Source organism: Lemur catta, chromosome 4 (genome assembly GCF_020740605.2).
Source record: "Lemur catta isolate mLemCat1 chromosome 4, mLemCat1.pri, whole genome shotgun sequence".
Lineage (NCBI taxonomy): Eukaryota > Metazoa > Chordata > Mammalia > Primates > Lemuridae > Lemur > Lemur catta.
The window spans coordinates 22,946,552-22,967,735 of NC_059131.1; the positions used below are offsets into that span (position 1 = coordinate 22,946,552).

General features: G+C 48.1%; 1 protein-coding gene across 1 annotated transcript in view; it reads right to left on the bottom strand.

Moving 5' to 3' along the window:
- Positions 1-742: 742 nt before the first annotated feature.
- Positions 743-21,184, bottom strand: part of CAPN14 (calpain 14) — a 41,431-nt gene continuing 20,989 nt past the window's right edge. The window contains exons 8-22 of the mRNA XM_045548865.1: positions 20,071-20,156; positions 17,342-17,416; positions 15,830-15,993; positions 14,731-14,894; positions 14,204-14,212; positions 12,263-12,468; positions 11,353-11,389; positions 10,799-10,855; positions 9,842-9,899; positions 7,583-7,647; positions 6,224-6,292; positions 5,465-5,543; positions 4,767-4,883; positions 4,322-4,377; positions 743-2,298 (exon numbers count right to left, since the gene is read on the bottom strand). Of these exons, the coding sequence (XP_045404821.1) occupies positions 2,272-2,298; positions 4,322-4,377; positions 4,767-4,883; positions 5,465-5,543; positions 6,224-6,292; positions 7,583-7,647; positions 9,842-9,899; positions 10,799-10,855; positions 11,353-11,389; positions 12,263-12,468; positions 14,204-14,212; positions 14,731-14,894; positions 15,830-15,993; positions 17,342-17,416; positions 20,071-20,156 (1,269 nt within the window). The 3' untranslated portion in view covers positions 743-2,271. The remainder of the gene's footprint in view (positions 2,299-4,321; positions 4,378-4,766; positions 4,884-5,464; positions 5,544-6,223; positions 6,293-7,582; positions 7,648-9,841; positions 9,900-10,798; positions 10,856-11,352; positions 11,390-12,262; positions 12,469-14,203; positions 14,213-14,730; positions 14,895-15,829; positions 15,994-17,341; positions 17,417-20,070; positions 20,157-21,184) is intronic.

Below are 21,184 nucleotides of genomic sequence, written 5' to 3' on the forward strand. Positions count from 1 at the left end.
TTTCACACAAAATATGAAAGAAGGAAAAAAAAACAGGGATAAATAAATGGTAGGTATTTTCGTCCCCTCTTGTACCAGTTAGGGTTATTTTTTTCCCTGATATTTTGACGGCCTAGAATAGGGCTCACCGTGGTGTGCTGTTCCTGCCTGGGCTGGACTTGACAAACCAAGCACCTGGATTCCCTGACCTCACCTGCCCCCGCACCAGCAGGTGATTCCTCTCCCTCCTTGGTTGCACTTTCCTCTTGTTCTGGGAAGGGCAAACTTTCGGCTTTGCATCTTCCAGAACTGCTGCTGTCCACCTCCCAGCCCTCCAGCTGACCTCACCCTGGTTCTTGTCCAGTCTGTCCTCCCTGGGTCTCTACTTGCCTCCATACTCTGGAGGGACAGAAGTTGGTAGGAGTGTGGGTGGGGGGCGATGGCTCTGCCCCCGATCTCGAGCACTCAGCTTTGGGGGGTGTTGGAGGAAATCAGGGGAGGTCAGCAAAGACAGGTCATCTCTGAGTTGCCACAGTGACACATGGACTCAGGGGAGTGAGGGGAACAGCTGAGTGACACAGGAGGGCAGCTCAGACTGCCAAGACGCCAGCAGGGGGCGCTCTATCAGACTTAATTTGGAAATAGATCCAAGTATCATAAACAGGGATGATGGTATCACCTTCCCTTCACCCCCCAAAAACCTCCAAAACTGTCTTCATGGACCAAGCCAAAACTGTTTTATTAAAACAACTATTTACAACAGTGGAATCTAAAGACAAAGGTAGGAACAAATAGACATAAAAATCTTTTAGGCTATAAATGCATGATCATTATTTATATTATAAAAACAGTAATTCCTCATGTATCTGGCACTTTGTGGCAAACCATTTTACATCTTATCATTTGGAATAAACACAAGGTTTTTCCTAAAGAAAATACTTTTCTGCCTCGTTACACCATGCTCCGCAGTGTTCCTTCTGTCGGGTGCGGTACCCATCTGTCAGGAGGGCAAATCTCCGGTGGTTCTGCTCCCAGTGGACACGATTTCATCCCCTCACTCAGCTTCCTCCGTTGGTCTGCTATAGACTTGGAAACCAGACAGCCATTCTAGTGAGAATTGTTTGTAAATTAATAGTGACTAGAATACAGATTGAGTATCCCTTATCTAAAATGCTTGGGACCAGAAATGTTTCAGATTTCAGCTTTTTCAGATTTTGGAATATTTGCATTATATACTTGTGAGTTGAACATCTCAAATCCCGAAATTCCTTTGAGTGTCATGTCAGTGCTCAAAATTTCATATTTTGGAGCATTTTAAATTTTGGATTTTCAGAATTGAGAGGCTTAACCTCAGATAACGACTGGCTCTGAGGTGTTAACCTGTGAATAAAATGCATGGACTTTGGAAAATGGTCTTTTTTCTGGTTTGACATCTGTATTCAGGGTTGGTAGGGATGCCACAAAAATGATGTATCATGATAATTCAAAAAATCAGATATACCAACCACCCACTGATTGACTATACAATTTAGCATGGATTTGTTGTTCTTTTTTGAAGTAGGTACACAGAGAATTTCTGGATTGATTTGAAATGGATCTGATAGTCTATAGGTTAAGTAAACAGACTGACATCAGTCACAGGCTGGAAGCTCTTTGAGAACTCAAGTGTTTTAAATCCACTGGGTTCCTCCAAATCCAATCATCTGGAGATACTGTCAGCAGGCGCTACCCAGTGACCTCAGATGCCAGAGACAGCCCACCAGCCTGGACCCTGCCATTTCTCTTATTTTATGTGTTCTTGAAAGCCCACTTGAAAGGCTATGTCTCTACCAATTTACAAATGCTGGCATAGATATCAAGGATATATCATTCCCTCTTCAGACCCTGACACCTAGACTATTACCCAGGTGATGACACTTGGCATGTCTGAGGTCATTGAGTTGGGCAGCCACGGAGGCAGTGTGTATAGAGGCTACGTGCACCAGCTTTGGAGTCAGATTGCTCAGGCCACATCAGGCAGCATCCCTGCTTGTGACAAGGTTGTGGTCACAGGGAAAGAAACCTGGCCTTTACAAATCCAAGGCAATTTCTACTGCCACCCTTCCCTCTCCACATGCTGGTCATCCAAAGGAGACAGCCACAGAAGAGAAATCTTCCCAGCTGAGAAGGCGATGGCTGGTGACATGGTCCTGAAGAACAGTAAGCCGGGTGGGTATGGGCTGGTCTCAGCCAAAGGCTGCCCTTGGGCCATATGCAGAGTCCGCAGTAAGAGCAGACGGGGCTCCAGCCTTCTCAGGAGTACAGTATCAACATCAGCCACTGGACGTGATGAGAAAGCAAAGGAAGGTCAGTTCAGACCTACCTCTCACTTGGGCCTCCTCCCCCTCACTCCCGGGGAGTCATGGAGACAGGACATTAATGGATGGTTTAGCCAGAGGGACCACACCAGCCATTAGTAAGTATATATCAACCCGAAATATAATCAACCTTGACTTCTCACGGCGCCTATGAATGATGACAGCCAAGATAGAGGCTGATTCTGTATTCAATTCTCAATGAATTTTTTTCCCATGAATGCAATTTGGCAAGCTCGTGCCAGCTCCGTGCAGGTGTGCAGACTGGGTAGCAGAAATCCATTAGAGCATATTCTATGTGTTTACACTTATGGGCCCCTGGGTCTGACAGCTTTATGTGGGTGTGATGAAGGATCCCTCTAACTCACATAGAGGGGACCTCTGGGGAAACCACTCCCCAACCCAATCCATCAAAATGATGATGCCGATGATCAAGCTGATAATGGTGACGTTACCAGCGGTGTCAGAGAAAGCCCCAGAGTGAAATTCCAACAAGGTGGCTTCCATTTCCTGCAGACCCTGGGTGGTCCTGCTGGTCTCATCCTCATTGCGCTGAGATGGTCAGAGCTGGAGGTGATCTCAGAGACCACCGAGCCCCACTCATTTCACAGGTGGGGCAGCTGAGGCCCCAGAGGGGTAGTGCGATTTGCCTAAGGTCCCGTAGCTAGTAACAAGGAGTGCTGTGGCTTCAACTCAGACCTGTCCAGTTCAGCACTTTGCTTTGCTGGAGCCTGATGAAGCTGTGGGCCATCCTGTTTCAGGTGCCAGACTCATGTCCCCCCCGTTCCCCCATCTCTGAGCCTGCCACTGGGAAAGGAGTGCCTGGGATCAGGAACTGATGCTTCAGCAGCTGGGTGTGGGGCTCAGCAGTTTGGGGCTGGGCCGAGAAGATTCTAGCCGTTGTCCCTCCAGCTGAATCCCATCTTCATATGTACACATTGGTGTGACTGAAGGGAGACACAGGCTGAGGGTCCCTACCTCTTAGGCTATTCCATAGAATGGACATTTGAGATCAAGGGAGATACCCCAGCTTTTGCAGAATCCTTTCTAAGCAGCCCAAACAGAGGAAGTATTGCAGAAAAAAGAAGAGCAGATATTTCAACTCCAGACTCCAATATCCTTGCAGTGAATATTACCTAGCACCACACCTGGCACCTAGCAGGTGCTCCATAAATCAGTGCATTTGGAATGGTCAGGGAAGACAACTGGTGCCATACATGACTTTGTCCTCTCCAAGACATATCACCTCATTCATTCAACAAATGAATGTCTTCGAGGTTTCAACTTCAATGCCTTCTCCTCCAGAAAGGCCTTGGGGGACCCCCTATCTAGACTAGCTCTCCCATTACTGTCTGTGCTAGAGCTCCTTGCCCCTCTCTGTGTCCATGCCCTGCCATGTCTGCCAAGTGATGTGGAAGAGGAGGAGGTGCTTTCCCCATCTCTCAGAAACGGGCTTGACCATGTGACTTGCTTTGGACAAGAGGATGAGTTGCAGGTGTGCCAGATCAGAGCCTTGATCTCAGAGGCCTTGCGTGTTTAAACTGGCTTTCCTGTGCTTCTGTCATTGTCCTGAGAAGGGCAGGCCTGGTCAGAGTTTCTTCAATTAAGGTACCCAGCAAAACCCCCAGCAAACTCACAGATGCATGAGCAAGCCAGCCAAGATCCACAGACTCCTGGCCATGCGACTCAGGAGCTAAACAAGTGCTACTGTAGGCTGGCGAAGTTTTGTGGCTCTGCCATGTGGCATTATGGTGATCACATATACTGGATATACTAAGTCAGTCCCCTGTTCCCTTTATACGTGTCTAGTACAAAGTGGATGCTCAGTAGATAGTTAATGGATGAATGAATGAATGAGTACAATGAATGCAGTGCTAAGCCTCAAACTCAGTAGAACGAAGGGTCCCCAGGGCCCTCCGTCACCAGAGCCCAGCAATGGCCACCTCTACCTAAGAAGACGTCAGCCACCTCCTTGGGGAAAGTCTTACCTCTGGCTTCTCGAGGTATATTCCTTTGCCATCTTGGGTTAAGTTTTGGAAAACTTCTGTGAAAACACAGCAGAAAGGAACACAGTTAACTTGTGTGTGTGTTGGAAACATTATGATCTACTTCCTCCCATTCATCTCCTCACCTTAACCACATCCACGCTGAAAACGTGAGGGAACCCAATTTCTGCCTGTGTATAAAACCACATGCAGCCACACATATCCTAACTGAGCTACTTCCAACCTTTGCCTCTGGAACAAGGCAGGGCATGAATAGTGTGGGTAGATGTGGCCACGTCTCCCGGGCACGTGGCCAGGTTCCCACAGCTCCCCTGGCCTGCTGTTTCTGGGCTGGCAGCTGTCCTCCCCCGTGCTTGAACTAGGGACAAGTGGCCGGTCACGGCCGTGCGGAGGAAGCCCTGGCCCGCCCTCCTTCCCGCCAGCTCACCCTCCATGTTCTCCACACGCAGCATCAGGTGCACGAAGCTGACGAAGTCCATCTGGAGGCTGGGGCCGCCGTAGCGGATAAGCATCAGCTGGCACACGTCGTCGCTGAGCACGATTCCTGCAGCGAGCACAGCCTCCCGCCGTGGGTGCTGGGGTCCTGCACCCCGCTCCCCTCCCGCCCACGGCCCTTAAGTGGTCCCTCCACTTCAGGGACCTGAATCCTGCTAGCATGGAGCTCTTTTATGGAGCTCATTTTGAATTGTTTAATTAATCAATTTATTTTATTTTCTCCCCATCCCCTACCCCTGCCCCGTTAGGCAAGCTGCATGAGGACTTCAAGGCAGGAGGCAGTCTGCTCAGGGTCAAGAGCATCTGCTTTGGAGCCTGGTGGGCCTGGATTTGAACCCCAGGCAAGTTACTTAACTTCTCTGAGCTTCAGTTTCTTCCTGTGTCAACTGGGGATTATAACAAGGTGTTGTTGAAGATTAAGTGAGAACCTGGATGTGCCAGCCCTCAGTAAATTAGCTTTGATCACGGTGACAATAACAACGAATGTTTGTGTTATGTGCCGATCCGTGTCTCTGGGAGTCACGCTGCGTATCAGTCACTTCAGAACAGCCCGCACCGCCTCCTCCCTGCCAGCGTGCACCTGCCTGTGCGGGCCCGGAAGCCTGGCACACCCGCTCCTCCCGTGCCTACCTGCCTCCCTCATGGCGGCCCGCAACTGTGCCCAGTTCAGGTAGCCTGATCCGTCTTTATCTTGCTTGTGGAAAACCTCCTGCGAAGAACCAAAACCAAAGGCTAAGGAAGCCAGGCACTTCCAAGCACCCACTGAGAGCCCCAACGTGCCCCAATGCCAGCGCTGCAGGGACACTGTCAGGGACGTCTGAGGCTCCCCCAGCAGGTCCTGCCACCAGGACAAGGATGTGGCGGAGGGTCCATGCCAGGATCCCACTACCTCACATTTCTTATGGAACGGGGCTGCTGAGAAAGGGAAAGGTCCCTTTGTCACAGGTGTAGACAGTCTGGGTGTAGGTGAATGTACTAAGTGCATTAGCCACACTTTGAAGTGGTTCCAACTGTTTGACTCAGGGGACAAGTGGGAGAATTGCGAGTTGTGAGCAATGACGGGAAGAGTGGGGCAGAGCCAATTTATGAGGGACTTTAAATGCCAAGCGTGCTAGGAGTTTGGACTGTCTCTGAAGCCAACAGAGAGCCTTAAAAAGCTTTTTGAAAGGAAGCAACATGGTGAGATACGTGTTTTGGAAATTCAGGAGACTAGTGCAACAGGCTGTCTGAGCTTGGGAGAGTGAGAAGGAGGAAAGGCTCACTGGCCGGGGAGTGGAGATTTGGTGAGTTGGATATAAAGGGCTGCAGGGGAGAGCTGTGTTTGATAGCTTTGCAGAATTGCCATTTCTGCACCACCCTCTGCAGAGGTGTGGTAAGGCTTGTTCTTACCTGATAGCGCATTAGCTGCTTCCACAGGTCCCTGAATTCCTGGATGCTCACCGTACCCGACGCATTAAGCTGATAAGAGGTTAAGGTAAAAGCTGCCGGGGACAGTTCCACCCATGCTCTGGAGGCCGCGATCGGCCCTGCACAGCAGTGTGCAATCTGTGGATGGCCCCGTTCAATGTCTGACATCCCCCTGGCCAGTCCAGCCCAGGGGTCCTTTGCCCTTGCTCGGAAAGGACAGAACGAGGCAGAACACAGCAGCACTGGGAGAAGTGATGACAATGAGGTGATGATGGTAGTGACCACAGTTAGCATTTAGTGAAGCAGATATTTTTGACATGGCCAATTTGATGCCATTTAAATAAAAATCAGCAACCTTTTCTCATTGTTTAAGAACCAGCTTACAGAAGGAATCAGGCATACTGTGGCTACGGGGGCCTCTTATGTTTTCAAAGTTTAATGGTTACTTTTGTAGACCATGTCTTGCTACCCCTGGCATCAGAGACTGGATCAAAACACCACCACGCACCACCTCGGAGCCCTCACCGTGGGTGTAGCCCTGTTACACACTTACTATCTGTGTTACTTCATTTATGCCTAGCAGGTGAGGTAGGCTTCATTCCCCCATGTTCTAGGGGGTGAAATGAGCCCTCAGGGAGGTTGTGTTCTCGTCCAAGTTCACAGCTGGTGACAGGGCTCAGACCTGCTCCGATGCCTGTACACCTAACCACCATCCCACGCTGTCTCTGAGTTTCTCCAGACTGCTTTTGTTTTTACAGCCCCCGTCAGACTATCACTCTATATGCCTCTCTGTAGCATGGATAACAAAACTTTGATTAAAATTGTGCACTTAGAGAGGCAGAGTGTTTGCTAGGAACATTGCAGGGCTAAGAACCAGGAAAGCTGAGTTCATGGTATGCTGTTTCACTTCTCTGAGCCCTGGCTTCCTGATCTGCAAAGGGGGACAGCAACCTCTGGGTCACCAGATGGAAAATGGAGGGCCCCAAGGCCTTTGCAAAGGCTCTTTACACCTGGAGAGGCGTTAACCAACATCACCTTGCAGCCGCTTCATCCTCACTCTCAGGAAATGAGGTTATTGTTGAGGGTAGCTAATATTGATCACCTAACATTGATCATCTATTAGATGATGGCTCTGTCATCAGCACTTTTCCCGTGTCATCCCATTTGCGTTTCCACATCAATCCTACGGAGCACATGCTTCAGAGGAGCACCTGGAGGCACAGTGAGGCCCAGTGACCTGTCCAAGATCCCACAACTAGTAAGGGCTGGGGTTGGGACTCAAACCCTGTGTGAAGCTCTCAACCAGCAGCGCAGCATCCACCCACAAACCTGAAAAGATACGTCCAGCATGGCCAGGATCGCCTGGCAGGCTTCAAGGCTGAAGAAGGGCTGTGCGCTCCCCAGACCTGAAAAGGAGCAGAAAGAGTGCAGGGGGCTGGCCCCAGGGCTGCCCACCCCTGTCCTGAGCAGGAAGAGGCCTTGCTGCACCACTGGCCACAAGTCTAACGACCACCGCGTAGCAGGGCTGGGAAGAGTGAGAGGGAGAGCAGTGGACAGAGTGGGGATCGGGGGTGGTTTCCTAACCTTCACCACCTCTTTCTGGACCCGATACTTTGCAGGTATCTCTCCAGAATATGGTACCAAGACTTGAACACAATCCTTCAGATGCAATTTGGTTAAACAGAATACAATGGACCTATCACTTCCAAAGTTTTTGGTCAGAATTTCCCAAATCATATTCCAAGGGAAATGATCTGCAGAAATCGAGTTTTGTGGTCAACTAAATGTGGGATATTTTGTAGCCATAGATCCTTTTCTCCATTCACCATGGACCTCACATAGGACAGGTAATGAGGACCCAAGTACCACTGACCACAGAGCCTAACCCCTTTTATTTCATGGAACACTTACTAAAACCTGTTAGTTTTTAATGTTTCCTGGAACACAATTTCAAAAACACAAATCTAAATGCTTCCCTTAAATGCAGCCTGAATTCATATGAGCTAATTTAGCAGCAAATTGAAACTATTAGCTCATGTTAAGCTGAAGGTCGACTCCGTTAAACAAGTATCTTTCACATAAACTGCCACAAAAATGAGGTCTCTTCTGTTAAGAACTTGTGCAACCATTTTTTAAAAATATCATAATGGCAGTGGTTTATTATTTTTCTGACTACATCTCACCTTTTTTGGTATGGGCACAGCTTGTTGGGAACATTATGGATTTCAATTCTGCTGTCTGTTATATAAATGATGTCTCCCAGCTCTGTGCCATCTGCAGATCCGATAAGCCTATGTTCCATGTCTTTTTCCAAGACATTAATAAAAGTTGGGAAAGTGAATGGGACCAAGGACAGAATCTAGAAACTCTCATCTAAACATTCAAACATCTGGACTCTCACCTGTGACTAGACAGATTATCCCTCTGGTTTTCTATTGTATAACTCTTGGGAATGGTGATAAGATCTGTTATGACTACATCTAATATTATTATTTTTCAGCCCACATTTTACCATTCATTATGGAAGACTTCACCAAATATTTTGCTAAAATATACAATAGTTCTCTGATCTATCAATCCAGGAACCCTGTCCTAAGACTAAATAAAAGCAATCTGCCCATACATTCTTTGAAAAACTACTTTGCATACTTGTGATCAAGACATTTAAAAAATTTGAAATGTGTATGAACCATCTCTTCTAGATAACTAGAATCAGCCAAGAATCAGCCCTGGAATTTTTTTTTTCAGGGGTTGCAAGGTGAGAGGAAGATTCTTATGTTCTATAATTTCTGGTCTTCCCTTCTGGACCTTTTACTGGTAATGGAATTTGGCTTTCAGAAGCCACCTGGTAATTCTTTTGAACTCTGAATCGTACAATAGCTTGGACTATAATTTGTCTGGGTTTGAAATCTTGGCTCCATAAAAAAGAGAAGCAATCATCTATCATTGGTAGTAAATACTTTTTAATTGTTTGTTTTATTTTTTTCATTTTGAAGTTCATTCTCCTCTCTGGAGAAATGAGCCTATTTCTTCCATATTCGTCTCACTCCAGATATATGTATAAAACATTTTATATGGGCTTTAAGCTCTCCTTATAATTTATCCCCAGCTTCGTATGAAAGCATCGACACCTATTTGCATCATCTAGGTGGTGTGTGCTCTCCTTCTAGATTTTTATAGCTTCATCAATTTAAACCTGAGTTCATCAGAGAGCTCCCTGGGTAGACTAGTCAATACCTAATATTTATATCCCAGGTTGAGGAAATGGGTGCAGTTCTTCCACAAGCAATTGCTATGCCAAGAAAGAAGTACTCAGCTTTTATTTTCAAAGTTGCAAAATGGCAGAAATCATTTTCACTGCCATATATCTCTACATCCAAACTAAGCAAAAACAAAACAAAACAAGACAAAAACTATGTTCAAAGCTGCGTGAATTCTTCTATTGCTTTGTCAGACCACAGAGCCCACCCTGGTGTAAAACATAGCTGCTGGGTGGGGCGGGCTCAGTAATTCACATGTCCCAAGAGAAAGAGGAACAGAGACAGAGTTCAGAAAGATCGTGTCCCCTCTGCATCCTACAGTGTGGCTCCAAACACTTACTTGACCAGTGCATGTGGTTCAGGATGTTCTGCAGTTGAACTGCGTTAATTTCTGGATACTAGAGAAAAAGCAGAATAACAAGAGAAAAATCATCATTCCTGAAGGCTCATTAGATGGCAGAGAGGTCATGTGACTAGACACTCCGTGGAAAAATTGTCTTCCATGAAACTGGTCCCTCGTGCCAAAAAGACCACTGTTCTATGAGAATTCATTTGACAAAGGACTGCAGGATAAAATGCTTGGAAACCACTGGTATGGAGGAAAACTTTTATAAACAACACATGTCAGCTTCTGACTCATCCCCTCTGGCTAACATTAAGCAAAATTCCAGATAGGGAGGGCACGTAAGTTGTGAATTTAAATCGGGAATGTCACTGACACAAAGAGCTCATGTTCTCTCCATTTTAATGACCTGCTCAAATGTCAGACCCCAGATTTCCATTACGTTTCTTGGCCTTTCCTGTCTTGCAGGTTATGGAGCGTGGCCTCCAGAGCCCTGCACTTACACCTCTGGCCTCCTGCCAGGCCCAGATCCGGGCCGGTCCCACCCATCCAGGGCCTGGTCTCTTGGGCTTCCCTCAGATGCACCCCCCGACCCCAGAGCTTGTCATTCTCAAGCTCCCTCCTCACCCCTCGCCTCCCCAACACTGATTCTCAGCTCTGCTATATCCCAGTTTCTCAGGGATGAAAGATCAAGGCTGCTTTTCCTACAACTAATCAATGCAGCTTCTATGAACAGATTACCACTTTAAAGGAGCCTTCTGGAGACAATGACTCTACTCACTTGTCTAAAAACTTGAGGACTTTGATAGAAAGTGGCAGTTTGGGGACCAGGTAGCCTCCAGTCACAGTTTATACCCAGCCTCGAGCAGATGCAAACCCACACATCATAAAATGAGACTTTCCACCTTGTCCCCAGCTCCTCCCATCCCTCTCTACCACACCTGGTCCACTCACCTTCTCAAAGATTTTGGTGAAGAATTCATTCTGCCCTTCATTCTGGTCTTCTATCTCCTATAGGAACAGACACTCAGAAACGCATAACTGCTGACCTGTACAAAAGGACTCTCGTGCACACACTAATGTCTCATGGCTTCCAGGCCCCTGAAATCCATGATCTTGACCTTGCATTGTCTTTAATTTTACACCATAGCATTCACAAACATCCCTTGTTTTGCCAATTCTCCCTGATTTTGGGGGAAGTCACAAACAGTGAACTGGGAAAAAGAAACACCAGGCTGAGAGAGAAGCAGAAGTGAGTATAAGTGTAGCTCGTGCACCTCCGTGATGAGGACCTGACCAGAGGGCAGTTCTCTACCCTTTCTTGGTGCAAAAACAACAGAACCCAGGTCCTCTTAGGACACCATAAGTGATGTAGTATGTTTGCCATAGAATCCGGTCTGTGAGGATCTGTGTACCTCCTCCCCTGGCCCCTTAGCTTGATGGGAGAAACCCACCATCCTGGCTTGGAAAACAGTCCCGGCCATGTGGAATTCTACCTGACTACTCACCTTAACGAAGACAACACTGGAATTGTTGCCAATTTCACTGAGGGGGGGAAAAAAAAGACAGTTTCCTTTTGGGAATCCTCCTGGGAACTTTTTGACCAATATTCTCCCTCCCCTGGGAGCTCATGTTCCAAGTTCCTTAGCTGAGGTGCCACGCGGGCCTGCCCAGCTCTCACCCTCACCTGCCACTTCTCCTTAAAGTGCACAGTCCAGCCACGTGGCACAGCACACTGCCCACACCTCCCCATACCCTCGTCTGGCTACTCCTGCTCACAGTCTAAGAATCAGTAGTCTGACATGGCAGTGAGGCCCAGATCAAGTCAAACTACCAATGGCCAAGATATAAAAAACAAAACAAAACAAACAAATCCCTGGCACCGAAGGACTGGTGTGTCAAAGTAATAAGTTTGGTTGGGATGTGTGCATATTAATTCAACTGCATACTGTAGTGGCTAGTTAATAACAGCCTCGCTCAGCCAAATAAGCCCTGTGCCTCTCTTAGGAGTCCCCTCCTCCCTGAAGCCATCCCTACTTGCCCCAGGACCTTGGAGGTTGGCTCAGATGCTCCTCTTTGACCCTGTGCGTCTAAATGCTTACACTGGGTGCACTGTAAGATCTGTAACTGCTCATATATCTGTGTCCTTTCCAGACCCGGAGCTGCAGGAGGGCAGGGGTCCTGGCTGTGCCATCTTTTTGTCTCTGTGCCTAGCATGTGCTATTTGTTAGCGGAAGGAGAGTGGGAAGGAAGAGGGAGAGATGTTCTCCGTGCAGAGAGTGCCCTGGTCTCCTGCTCTCCCCATCTCCCTTCCGTCTCAGCAGCAGGGACCATGGCCTCTGCCATTTCAAACTTCACCCTCCACACCTGCCCCTGCCCGAGGGGCCCCAACCTCTGGGAGAGGCCTTGTGTCCTTACTAGAAGACGTGCTTCCTGGAGAAGACCCTGAGGACAAACTCTGCCTCCTGGTGGGCCTCCGACAAGCAGGGCACGATGAGGTACGTCCCCGGCTGCAGCCACAGTTCCTGATTCACTTCTTTCTCCTTGAGAAACACTGCAGGCTTGCTCAGGGGAGCGCTTCTCTGGAAAAATGCGGGGGGCAGTGTCTTCCGGTCATCGTAGTCCTGTGGGTGGAGGACAGAAAGACTTCAGTGGAGGTGATCACCCAAGGCTTGCAGCCAGGCCTGAGGCCCTTGGCCAGGAGCCAGGACCATGTGGCCTCTGACCTGCCAAATCCAATGCGTCTCAGTGGAGGACAAGACTAAGGGATGAGGAGGAGAAAACACCAGAACACACTGCGGGGACCTTTGCTGGCACCCTATGGGAGCTGAATAAACACGTCAGTTGATTTGACACTACATGAACAACACTGACACAAAATGATGTGAGAAATGTCCCTGTGCCTGCGGTTCCCATTTCACAGGTGAGGAGTCTGAGGCTCAGGCAAGTTAGGTCGTCACCCAGTTGCTAAGAGTCCCAGCCAAGACTGGGATTCAGGACAGCTGAGCTCCAGTGCCCATGTTCTTTACACTTCCTAATGCCACCTCCACGTGCATCATACAATTTCAGTGTTGATTGTGGCATGATTTATGGTCACAGATACAGAAGGACCAGCACCATCTCCCCACTTACATTACAACACCTACATCCTGCTAAACTGGGCATTCCATGTTGTCTCAGTGAAAACAGCCTTGTAAGGGGAAAGAGAACTGGACAGAAGCTCAGAAGACATGAATCAGGGCTGGTTCTGACATTGTTTGGGCACGCGTTTTGTTTTATCTGATATTCATTCTCATTCTCTCTCTCCCTCTCTCTCTCTCTCCTCTAACAAAATATATCTCCTGATGACACATGCTTTCTTTTATCAAACAATGAGAATTAGGAAATCATCCAGTTGCCCTCTTTACCTTGGCTACTAGGAATCTCGGAGCTAAATTTTATAATCAGCCATAGTACCTGTCCTGGGTTTAGTTTTCCTGGTAGAATCAACTGCCTACCTAGCTCTCATCCATTTATTACTTTTTTTCTTGCCTTTTTAATTTTGTAAGTGATTTGCAGTTCTCCTTTGTTTACACTTGTTATTGCAAGTTGACCCGAATTCTATTTAGAAGTAGGCGTGACACAAATAACTTTTCCTTTTAAATGAATAGGCAACTTTGGGGGCTCTAAGTGTTCCCAAAGAGGAACTTATATGGGGGAAAAAAGAGCCAATGCAAAATGGTTTCTTTATAAAAATACCTTTACTTGATTCAATCCAACTTGAGAAAATTAAGTTTTTCACTCCTGTTTTCTTTGGGACATAAAATAATGGTTGGATACCTCAGGCCTTCTTACCTGACCCTCCAGGCTGCCACTGCAGCTGAAGCATAGAGTTGTTCTTGTCCCTCTGCCCTACTTTCCCAAGCCTTTGTCCCTTCTCCCTGGGGAGGTGGGCTGCATGGTCTCTGATTGCCCATATGTTTTGGGTCTATTTTATTATGGGTTTCATAACTCAGGCAAGATTGTGATTTATCATCCTACCTATGCTGTGACAGCCTTCAATACTAGCCCTAGGTATTTATGCAGGAATTCAATAAATTCTAAAATTTATTGGTTCTACTCCAGGCTCAGAGACCTCCCTATAAATGTATAAGGATTTCTTGGGGTCCTTGGATAAAAAGAATAGCAGATGTCCTTTACTTTCACACACACACACACACACACACACACACACACACACAGGCAGTTGGCAGTATGGTCAGACATTCCCACAGCTTCTTACATAGTACACGCTGCTACAGTCTAACTGAATCCCACAGTGGCTTGGCCACAAGGGACATCACTCCAAACCAGGGTCAGCCAGGCAAGGGTGGAACTCACCTTGCTCATCTGAAAAACAAAAGGGGAGAGAGCTCTCACTAGGCAGGAAATCCAGCTCTTTCACAAGCCCAAACCAGAATAGAAGTGGATATAGAAGACCCTCCACCCAGACGCCCCCTCCCTCCCACAGGACCTGCTGTTCTACCAGGGACATTTGAATCCATCATTGGAAATTCTGGAAAAGGGTGAGGGAAGGAATCCTTGGCTTCTCGGGAGAGGAAAAGGAAACCAATATTGATTGTACAACTATGTGCCAGGCACAATGACGAGCACGCCACAGGATGTCCTTTTCTTCTACCCTTTGCATGAATATCATTGTGCCTATTTTACAGATGAAGAAACTGATGGTCGAGTGAGAGGAGCTGACTTGTTCTAGATCCCATGTTCCTAAGGGACTGAGCCAGGATTCGTACCCAGGTCTATGGACAGAGACGGATGGTGAGGAGGACAGGAAACACGGGGAAACGGTAACTGTTGGAGACCCCCTGCTGGGCCACATTCTCCCTGGGCCCCTGAGGCCCACCTACCCAGAAGACGTAGAAGCCAATGGCAAGGTGAGGCTTCCAGGTGCGGTGCCTGTGCCTGGGCTTCTGGAGCAGGGACACCAGCACGCTGCAGGGACTCAGGGACCTCCTGCCCTCCTCAGGCCTCCAGACGGACAGCAGGAACTGCGGGTTCTTCCAAAATGTGCCTGGGCAGAAGACAGCAAGGTGAAAGCAGGCCCTGGGTCCCCAAGCATCCCGCTCACCAGACCACTCAGAGGTGCGCAGCCTGAGGACACCTCAGGCCCACTGGGACAGCGTGGGATCCCTTCAACCTTGGCTCTATGTCCCCCCCCCTCCCCGCTCTTCCACCTCGGGTTCTTCCACAGACACGCCCACCCAGAGCTGTTCCCACCACTGTGGTCTCTCTGTGCCTGACCCAGACGTCCTGCCCCATAAGCATTTGCAGCCTGACCAAGTGACCGTGTCAGCTCAGTGAGGAGAACGTGCCCACAACCTAGGGGCCTGTGCGTTTCCCTGGGGCACAGCCTGAGCTGAAGGGCAGCTTCAGCCTCTGCGGAAAACACTGCGGTGGGAGGGGGACGCCAGAGCTGGGCCCACCCTGGGCCCCTGAGATCACACCCCACAGGCCTTTCTGGCAAAGGGACGGCTCCCTGTCTGCACTGTGGAGAGGGACCAGTCACCACACCTACCCGGCTTGAGAATGAGACTTGGTTGTCTCTGGTATCTAGTGAGCCCAAAAAATCCCTGGGTGTGTCCCTCCCCGGGTCCAGGTGGGGAGGGCTGGGTACCTATCATGCAATTACTGTTGCAATCCTGCCCCCTTAAGGGGTGGTTACTTTAGCATATCACTGGCCTTGTCCTAAAATCAGAGTAAGATGTCACAGACCCTCTTCTGGTGCCTGTGCTTCCTGGGAAGGGGCATCGCTCTGCAAAGAGGCGGCCCCACAAGCTGACGGCTTGACCGAGGGGACTCTGCCTCTGTGCGCATTAGGACCAAAGTGCCCACGTCTCCTGTGCACACAGTGGGGGACCAGCGCATGCGCCTGGGCGCGCAGAGCTGGTGCAGTGCCCGGCTCCCGGCATCCCCACCCGGGCCCCGCGCCTGCGCACACACGCTCACCTCCCCACGCCTTCATCCGGCCACCAGCTGTGCGCGCCTTCTCCCATCTCCCCTCCCGCACGGTGTACGTCCACTTCTTGCCCACCTCCTGACTCAACAGCCCTGGGGTCAGTTTACAGATGACAAGGTGCCTGAAATGTGCTTTGAAGTCCTGCAGTGTCATCCTGCGGAGAAGAGCGGGAACAGCACAAGGCATGAGCGAGGGGAGGCCTCGTCGTCAGGGCCGAAGGGAGGGTGAAGCTAAGCAGTGGGCAGCCCAGCCCCACCCCAGGCCGCGGCCGCGGCCTCCCAGCTCTTGTGCAGAGCTGAGCTGGCCCTGGAGACACGAGATGGGGCTGGCTGGAGCCCAGTGATAGTCCATCGTAGGGAGGATCACGAACTGAGGCATTCCTAACTAGTCATGTGGTTTATAAATGTTCAATAAGAATTGCACAGATCAGCTCTCAATCATTAATGGATAAAGATCTTTGTCCCTACTTACTAACTTTGTGACCTGTGACATGCTATTGAAATTGTCTGATGCTCAGTTCACTTATCCCTAAAATGGAAACAACAGAATTTTGCAGTGCTCTAGAACTGAATTATACCAACAAGAAAAAGAGTTCTCTCTCTCTCTCTTTTTTTTTTTAAGAGACAGGGTATTGTTCTGTGGCCCAGGCTAGAGTGCAGTGGTATCCTCATAGCTCACAGCAACCTCAAACTCCTAGGCTCAAGCGATCCTGCTGCCCCAGCCTCCTGAGTAGCTGGGACTACAGGTGTGTGCCACCACGCCCGGCTAATTTTTCTACTTTTTTGTAGAGATAAGGTCTCCTTATGTTGCTCAGGCTGGTCTTGAACATCTGGCCTCTAGCGGACCTCTCACCTCAGCCTCCCAAAGTGCTGGGATTACAGGCATGAGCTACCATGCCCAGCCTTGCAGGGCTCTTGAGTTCAGGGAGAGACTTTCAAAAGAGAGAAGGCCACAGCAGTCTGAACTGGACGGTTCATGGGAGAACAGGAATCCATAGGAACAAGGGTTGCCGTTAGTAGTAACAGTGACAAGCAAAGACAAAGGGGACCATATGGGGCTCCTGTCAGACACTCAGCAGTAGCATCAGCTCAGGAAGACTTGGTGGCCTTTCATAAAAAGGGGTGAGCAGCTTCAGGCCGGATGGGAGTGGTGCTACTCTGCTCTGGGGGACACAGGGCAGGGGGCCTATCATTGGGCAAGACTTTATAGTCCGTTCCTTCTTCATCTCCTTTTCAGGATCAGGAACAGCAAAACCCTGGGGTTGAGTGTATTGAGCAAGACGGGAAGCCAGAGAGGAGGAGGTGGCCTGCCCTGAGCCCCTGCTGAGCTCCACGCTAGCGGTCACCGCTCTCATCATGGAGACTGTGACGGTTTATTTACAGGGGCTGTTGGCCCTGCTGGGCTGGGAGCCCCTGCCACACGTGAGACACCCAGTAAATGCCTGCTGGATGGGTGTCCAAATATAAACCAGGACATTTGTCCCAAGTCCCGGAGTCAAATACCAGAATTCTCCATCATTATCTTTCCTCAGAAGCAGAATCTTCTCCTTGGGGCTCAGCAGCTCCCATGTACTTGAACTGAAAACAGAAAAGAAAAGTTTTCACAGAGATTGAAAAGACTGTGCAGGGCATGCCAGAAATACTTTAGTAAATGCTCCCCAGCGTCATTATTTTTTATGCTGCTTTGCAGACAACTAAATCTTACATTCCATATTATAAAAGTAATATTTGACATTAATTGATCCCTTCCTATGAGCCAAGCACTGGGCTAGGTTCTTAATATACCTTATTTCATTTAAGGCTAACAACAACTTTGAAAAATAGGAATATTTATCCCCACTTTAGAGATTAGGAAACTGAGGCCAAGCGAGATGAATTCGCTTGCTTGAAGTCATAAATCTATTAAATGTCAGAGCTACTATTTGAACCTGCTTATTTTCAAAGCCCATCATTTTGAACTTCTGCTTCTGGGCATGAAGGAGTAAGACTGTTCTGTATCAGCCTCCTGCCATAAACAACTAAAAATGGGACAACATATCAGAAACTATTTTCAGACATTGGACAGCAGGTGGCACAGACTGTGATCCTGAGAGGCAGGAAACAAACAAGGCGAGCCCTAACATCACATAGGCTCTCTTCCCAAAGGTAATTTCCTGAGTAGTGATGCAGGGAGGGGAACCCAAAGAGAACTTACCAGCCTTGCTCAGTGGAGCAGACAGAGTCTGGAGTTCAAGGAGACCAAGACAGCCAGAATTTGCTGGCAAAGCCCCCGAGAGGAGGGAGCTACCTAACAAAGGAATTCCAGAAAACTTCAAAGGGGTTCCCTGGAATCTTTGGCTGAAATCTAATCTGTGAAACCTCGCAAGACAGGACTGTAAGCAAAACAATTCCCAGAGCTCACACAGGGCTATGAATCATATGAATTTCTACCAGCCAGGGTTAAAAGACTTTATTGAATACATGGAGTCTTTGCTAGAGATCCCAGAGGATCTACAACTTAGCAGTGGAGTCAAATTATCCCTGAAATGATGGTTTCTCTTGACCTGCCCTAAAAGTGCTTAAAAACTTCAAAGTATCAAAATAATCCCTAAGCAATGTGATTACCTGCCAGAAAAAGCCTAACACTCTTTAAAAGAATACAATAAAATTCAGCATTCAGAAACCAAAATTTGCAATGTCCAGCATGCAATAAAAAATTACTAGCCATAGGAAGAAGCAGAAAATGTGATCCATGACCAGGAATTAAAAACAGTCAGTAGAAGCCTACCTAACAATGACAGTGGTGATGGAATTAGCAGATAAGGACATTAAAACAGCTCTGATAAATATGCTCCACATGCTCAAGGATATAATGGGACATGACAAAATGGGGTGGCGGGAGGGGGAGGAATATGGAAGATATTCTCAAGTGGAATTTCTACAATTGAAAAATATACTGGATAGGATTAGAAGCAGATTAAACACTGTGTAATAAAATCCATCGTTTTATTTAATCTTCACCACACCTCTGGCTCAGAGCAATTAAGAAGCTTCCCTAAGATCACATAGCTAGGAAGTAACAAAACTGGAATTTTACCCATCATCTGCCTCTAATGTTAGCACTTGTTAGTACTCGTTCTTCCACGAAACAACCCACCACCACCAACAATACGATGCTATATTTCTGTAGCACATTAAAATTTACATATTTCTTTGGATGACATTTGCCACATAGACCCAGCTCCTCTGATGACTGTTTGCTAATGTATAACACACGTAATGCAGCACATATCATCAGGAGTAAAATTCACCTGGTTTTCCTAAGCCTTCATTTTTTTCACTATAAAAATGATCGAGTGATAATGTATATGTGGGACATGTTTGCATACTCTAAAGCAGTGGTCCCCAACCTTTTTGGCACCAGGGACTGGTTTCATGGAAGACAATTTTCCCATGGATGGTGGGGGGCAAGGGCGGTGAGGGGCAGCAAAGCTCTGTGGCCGGGTCCCTACAGGTCACAGACCAGTACCCGTCTGTGGCCCGGGCCTTGGGGACCGCAGCTCTGAAGTATCACACAGAGTTGTGTTGTAAATCTTCGTAACAGCAGGGTTAAGGACTTTAGTAGAACTTGGCTTCCCTTTCTGCCTGTGCCCTACGGCCAGTCTGTAGCCTATAAAACCCACATCCCTTTACCGCCACCTTTAGGAAGAAACAACCTAAACACAGGCATCTAAGCAGAATGCCCAGAGGCCACTAAATGTAACCGGAGTGTAGGGGCCAATGAAGATTTGTCTACCTTTGACTCAACGAGGCCCTGACAATGTACTGAACCATACCAGGGAGAGACGCTGGACCAAGGCACCAATGACTTCGGCTGAGTCATGCTGTGTGACCCTAGGCAATTCAATTAATCTAAGCATCGGTTTCTCTATTAGTAAAATGAGGATAAAACTATCTACTTTATAATAGTGTTGTTTGGGGGATTAAATGAGATAATAAAAATTCAAAGGGCTTAGCACAGTGCCGGCAAGCCCTCAATAAACACTAGCTTTAATTATTACAACGTGAGAGAAAGCAGTCTATATACTGCTTTCTGAGGTTGAGCATCTGAGGTTGAGCCCCACAGTCTGAAAGCTTCCTAATCCAGCCTGAGATCAAAGGCAGGACGTGTGAATTTGTGTGCAAATGGCAACATCCCTTGCAGCCTTCACCTATCCCACTCTCACCCCTCCCAGACGGTCCCCAAAGTTCACCTGTCACTCCAGTCTCCTTTCCATTCCACCTTCCCCCAGGGGTTCCGCAGCTTTACTAGATATTCAGGTCCATATTTGCAGGTCACCTGCACAAAACAAGAGGCAGTTTACGTGGCTGGGCTGAGTGCACATGTTCTCAATATCTGAGTGACACTCAGGCCTGCAGCTGAGCACTTGCAGTGGGAAGTCACAGGGCCAGAGAGAGGTGGTAGAGGACATAGGGGCTCTGCTACTTGTACTTCTGAGCTGTGGGACCTAGGGCAAATTGCCTAGCCTCTCTGTCTCAGTTTCCTGGTAGTCATATCCGAAGGACCCATCCACCCAGAACCTGTGAATGTGACCCTATTTGTAAAAACAATCTTTACAAATGTAAATAAGTTAAGGATTGAGATGAGATCATCCTGAATCAGAGTGGACCCTAAACCCCAAATCAGGTGTTCTTAGAAGGGATGAGCAGGGGAGAAGACACAGAGGAGGGGGCATGTGAAGACAGAGGCAGAGACTGGAGTCACGTAGCCCGAGTCAAGGAGCGCCTGGGGCTGTGAGAAGGCAGAAGAGGCAAGGAGGACTCTCCACCACGGCCTTGGAGGGCGTGTGGCCCTCCTGACCCCTTAATTTCAGACTTCTGAACTTTAGAACTATGAGAAAATAAGTTTCTGTTGTTTTAAGCCACCCAGCTTGGAGTGATTTGTTGTGGCAATGCTAGGAAATTAGCATAGCTACTAGTGATAGTGTTGTGAGGATTAAGTTAACATTTGCAAAGCAGTCAGAACCATGCTTAGCACACAGCAAGTGCTGTATACATCTTGTTAAATAAATATGAGAATAAATGAAAAGTTCTTGACACATAAACAAACATGGTTGTCGGAGATCTAGAAGGAAAAGCTTAGGTGAGAGTTGAGTTCAAGAAATCTGAAACAGAGTTAAAGGAAATTGCAGGGCTTTGGGGGAGTCGGGTTCCCTGGAGAATGTCAGAGGCTGGTTAAGCTTCAACCTACCGGTTTCTTACCTCTCCGCTTTGCTCATGCTGCTCCCTCCGCCAGAATCCTCTTTTCCCCCCAATCCAAATCTACCCCTCTTTCAGAGCCAACTCACTGTCCCCTCCTGGGTAGAC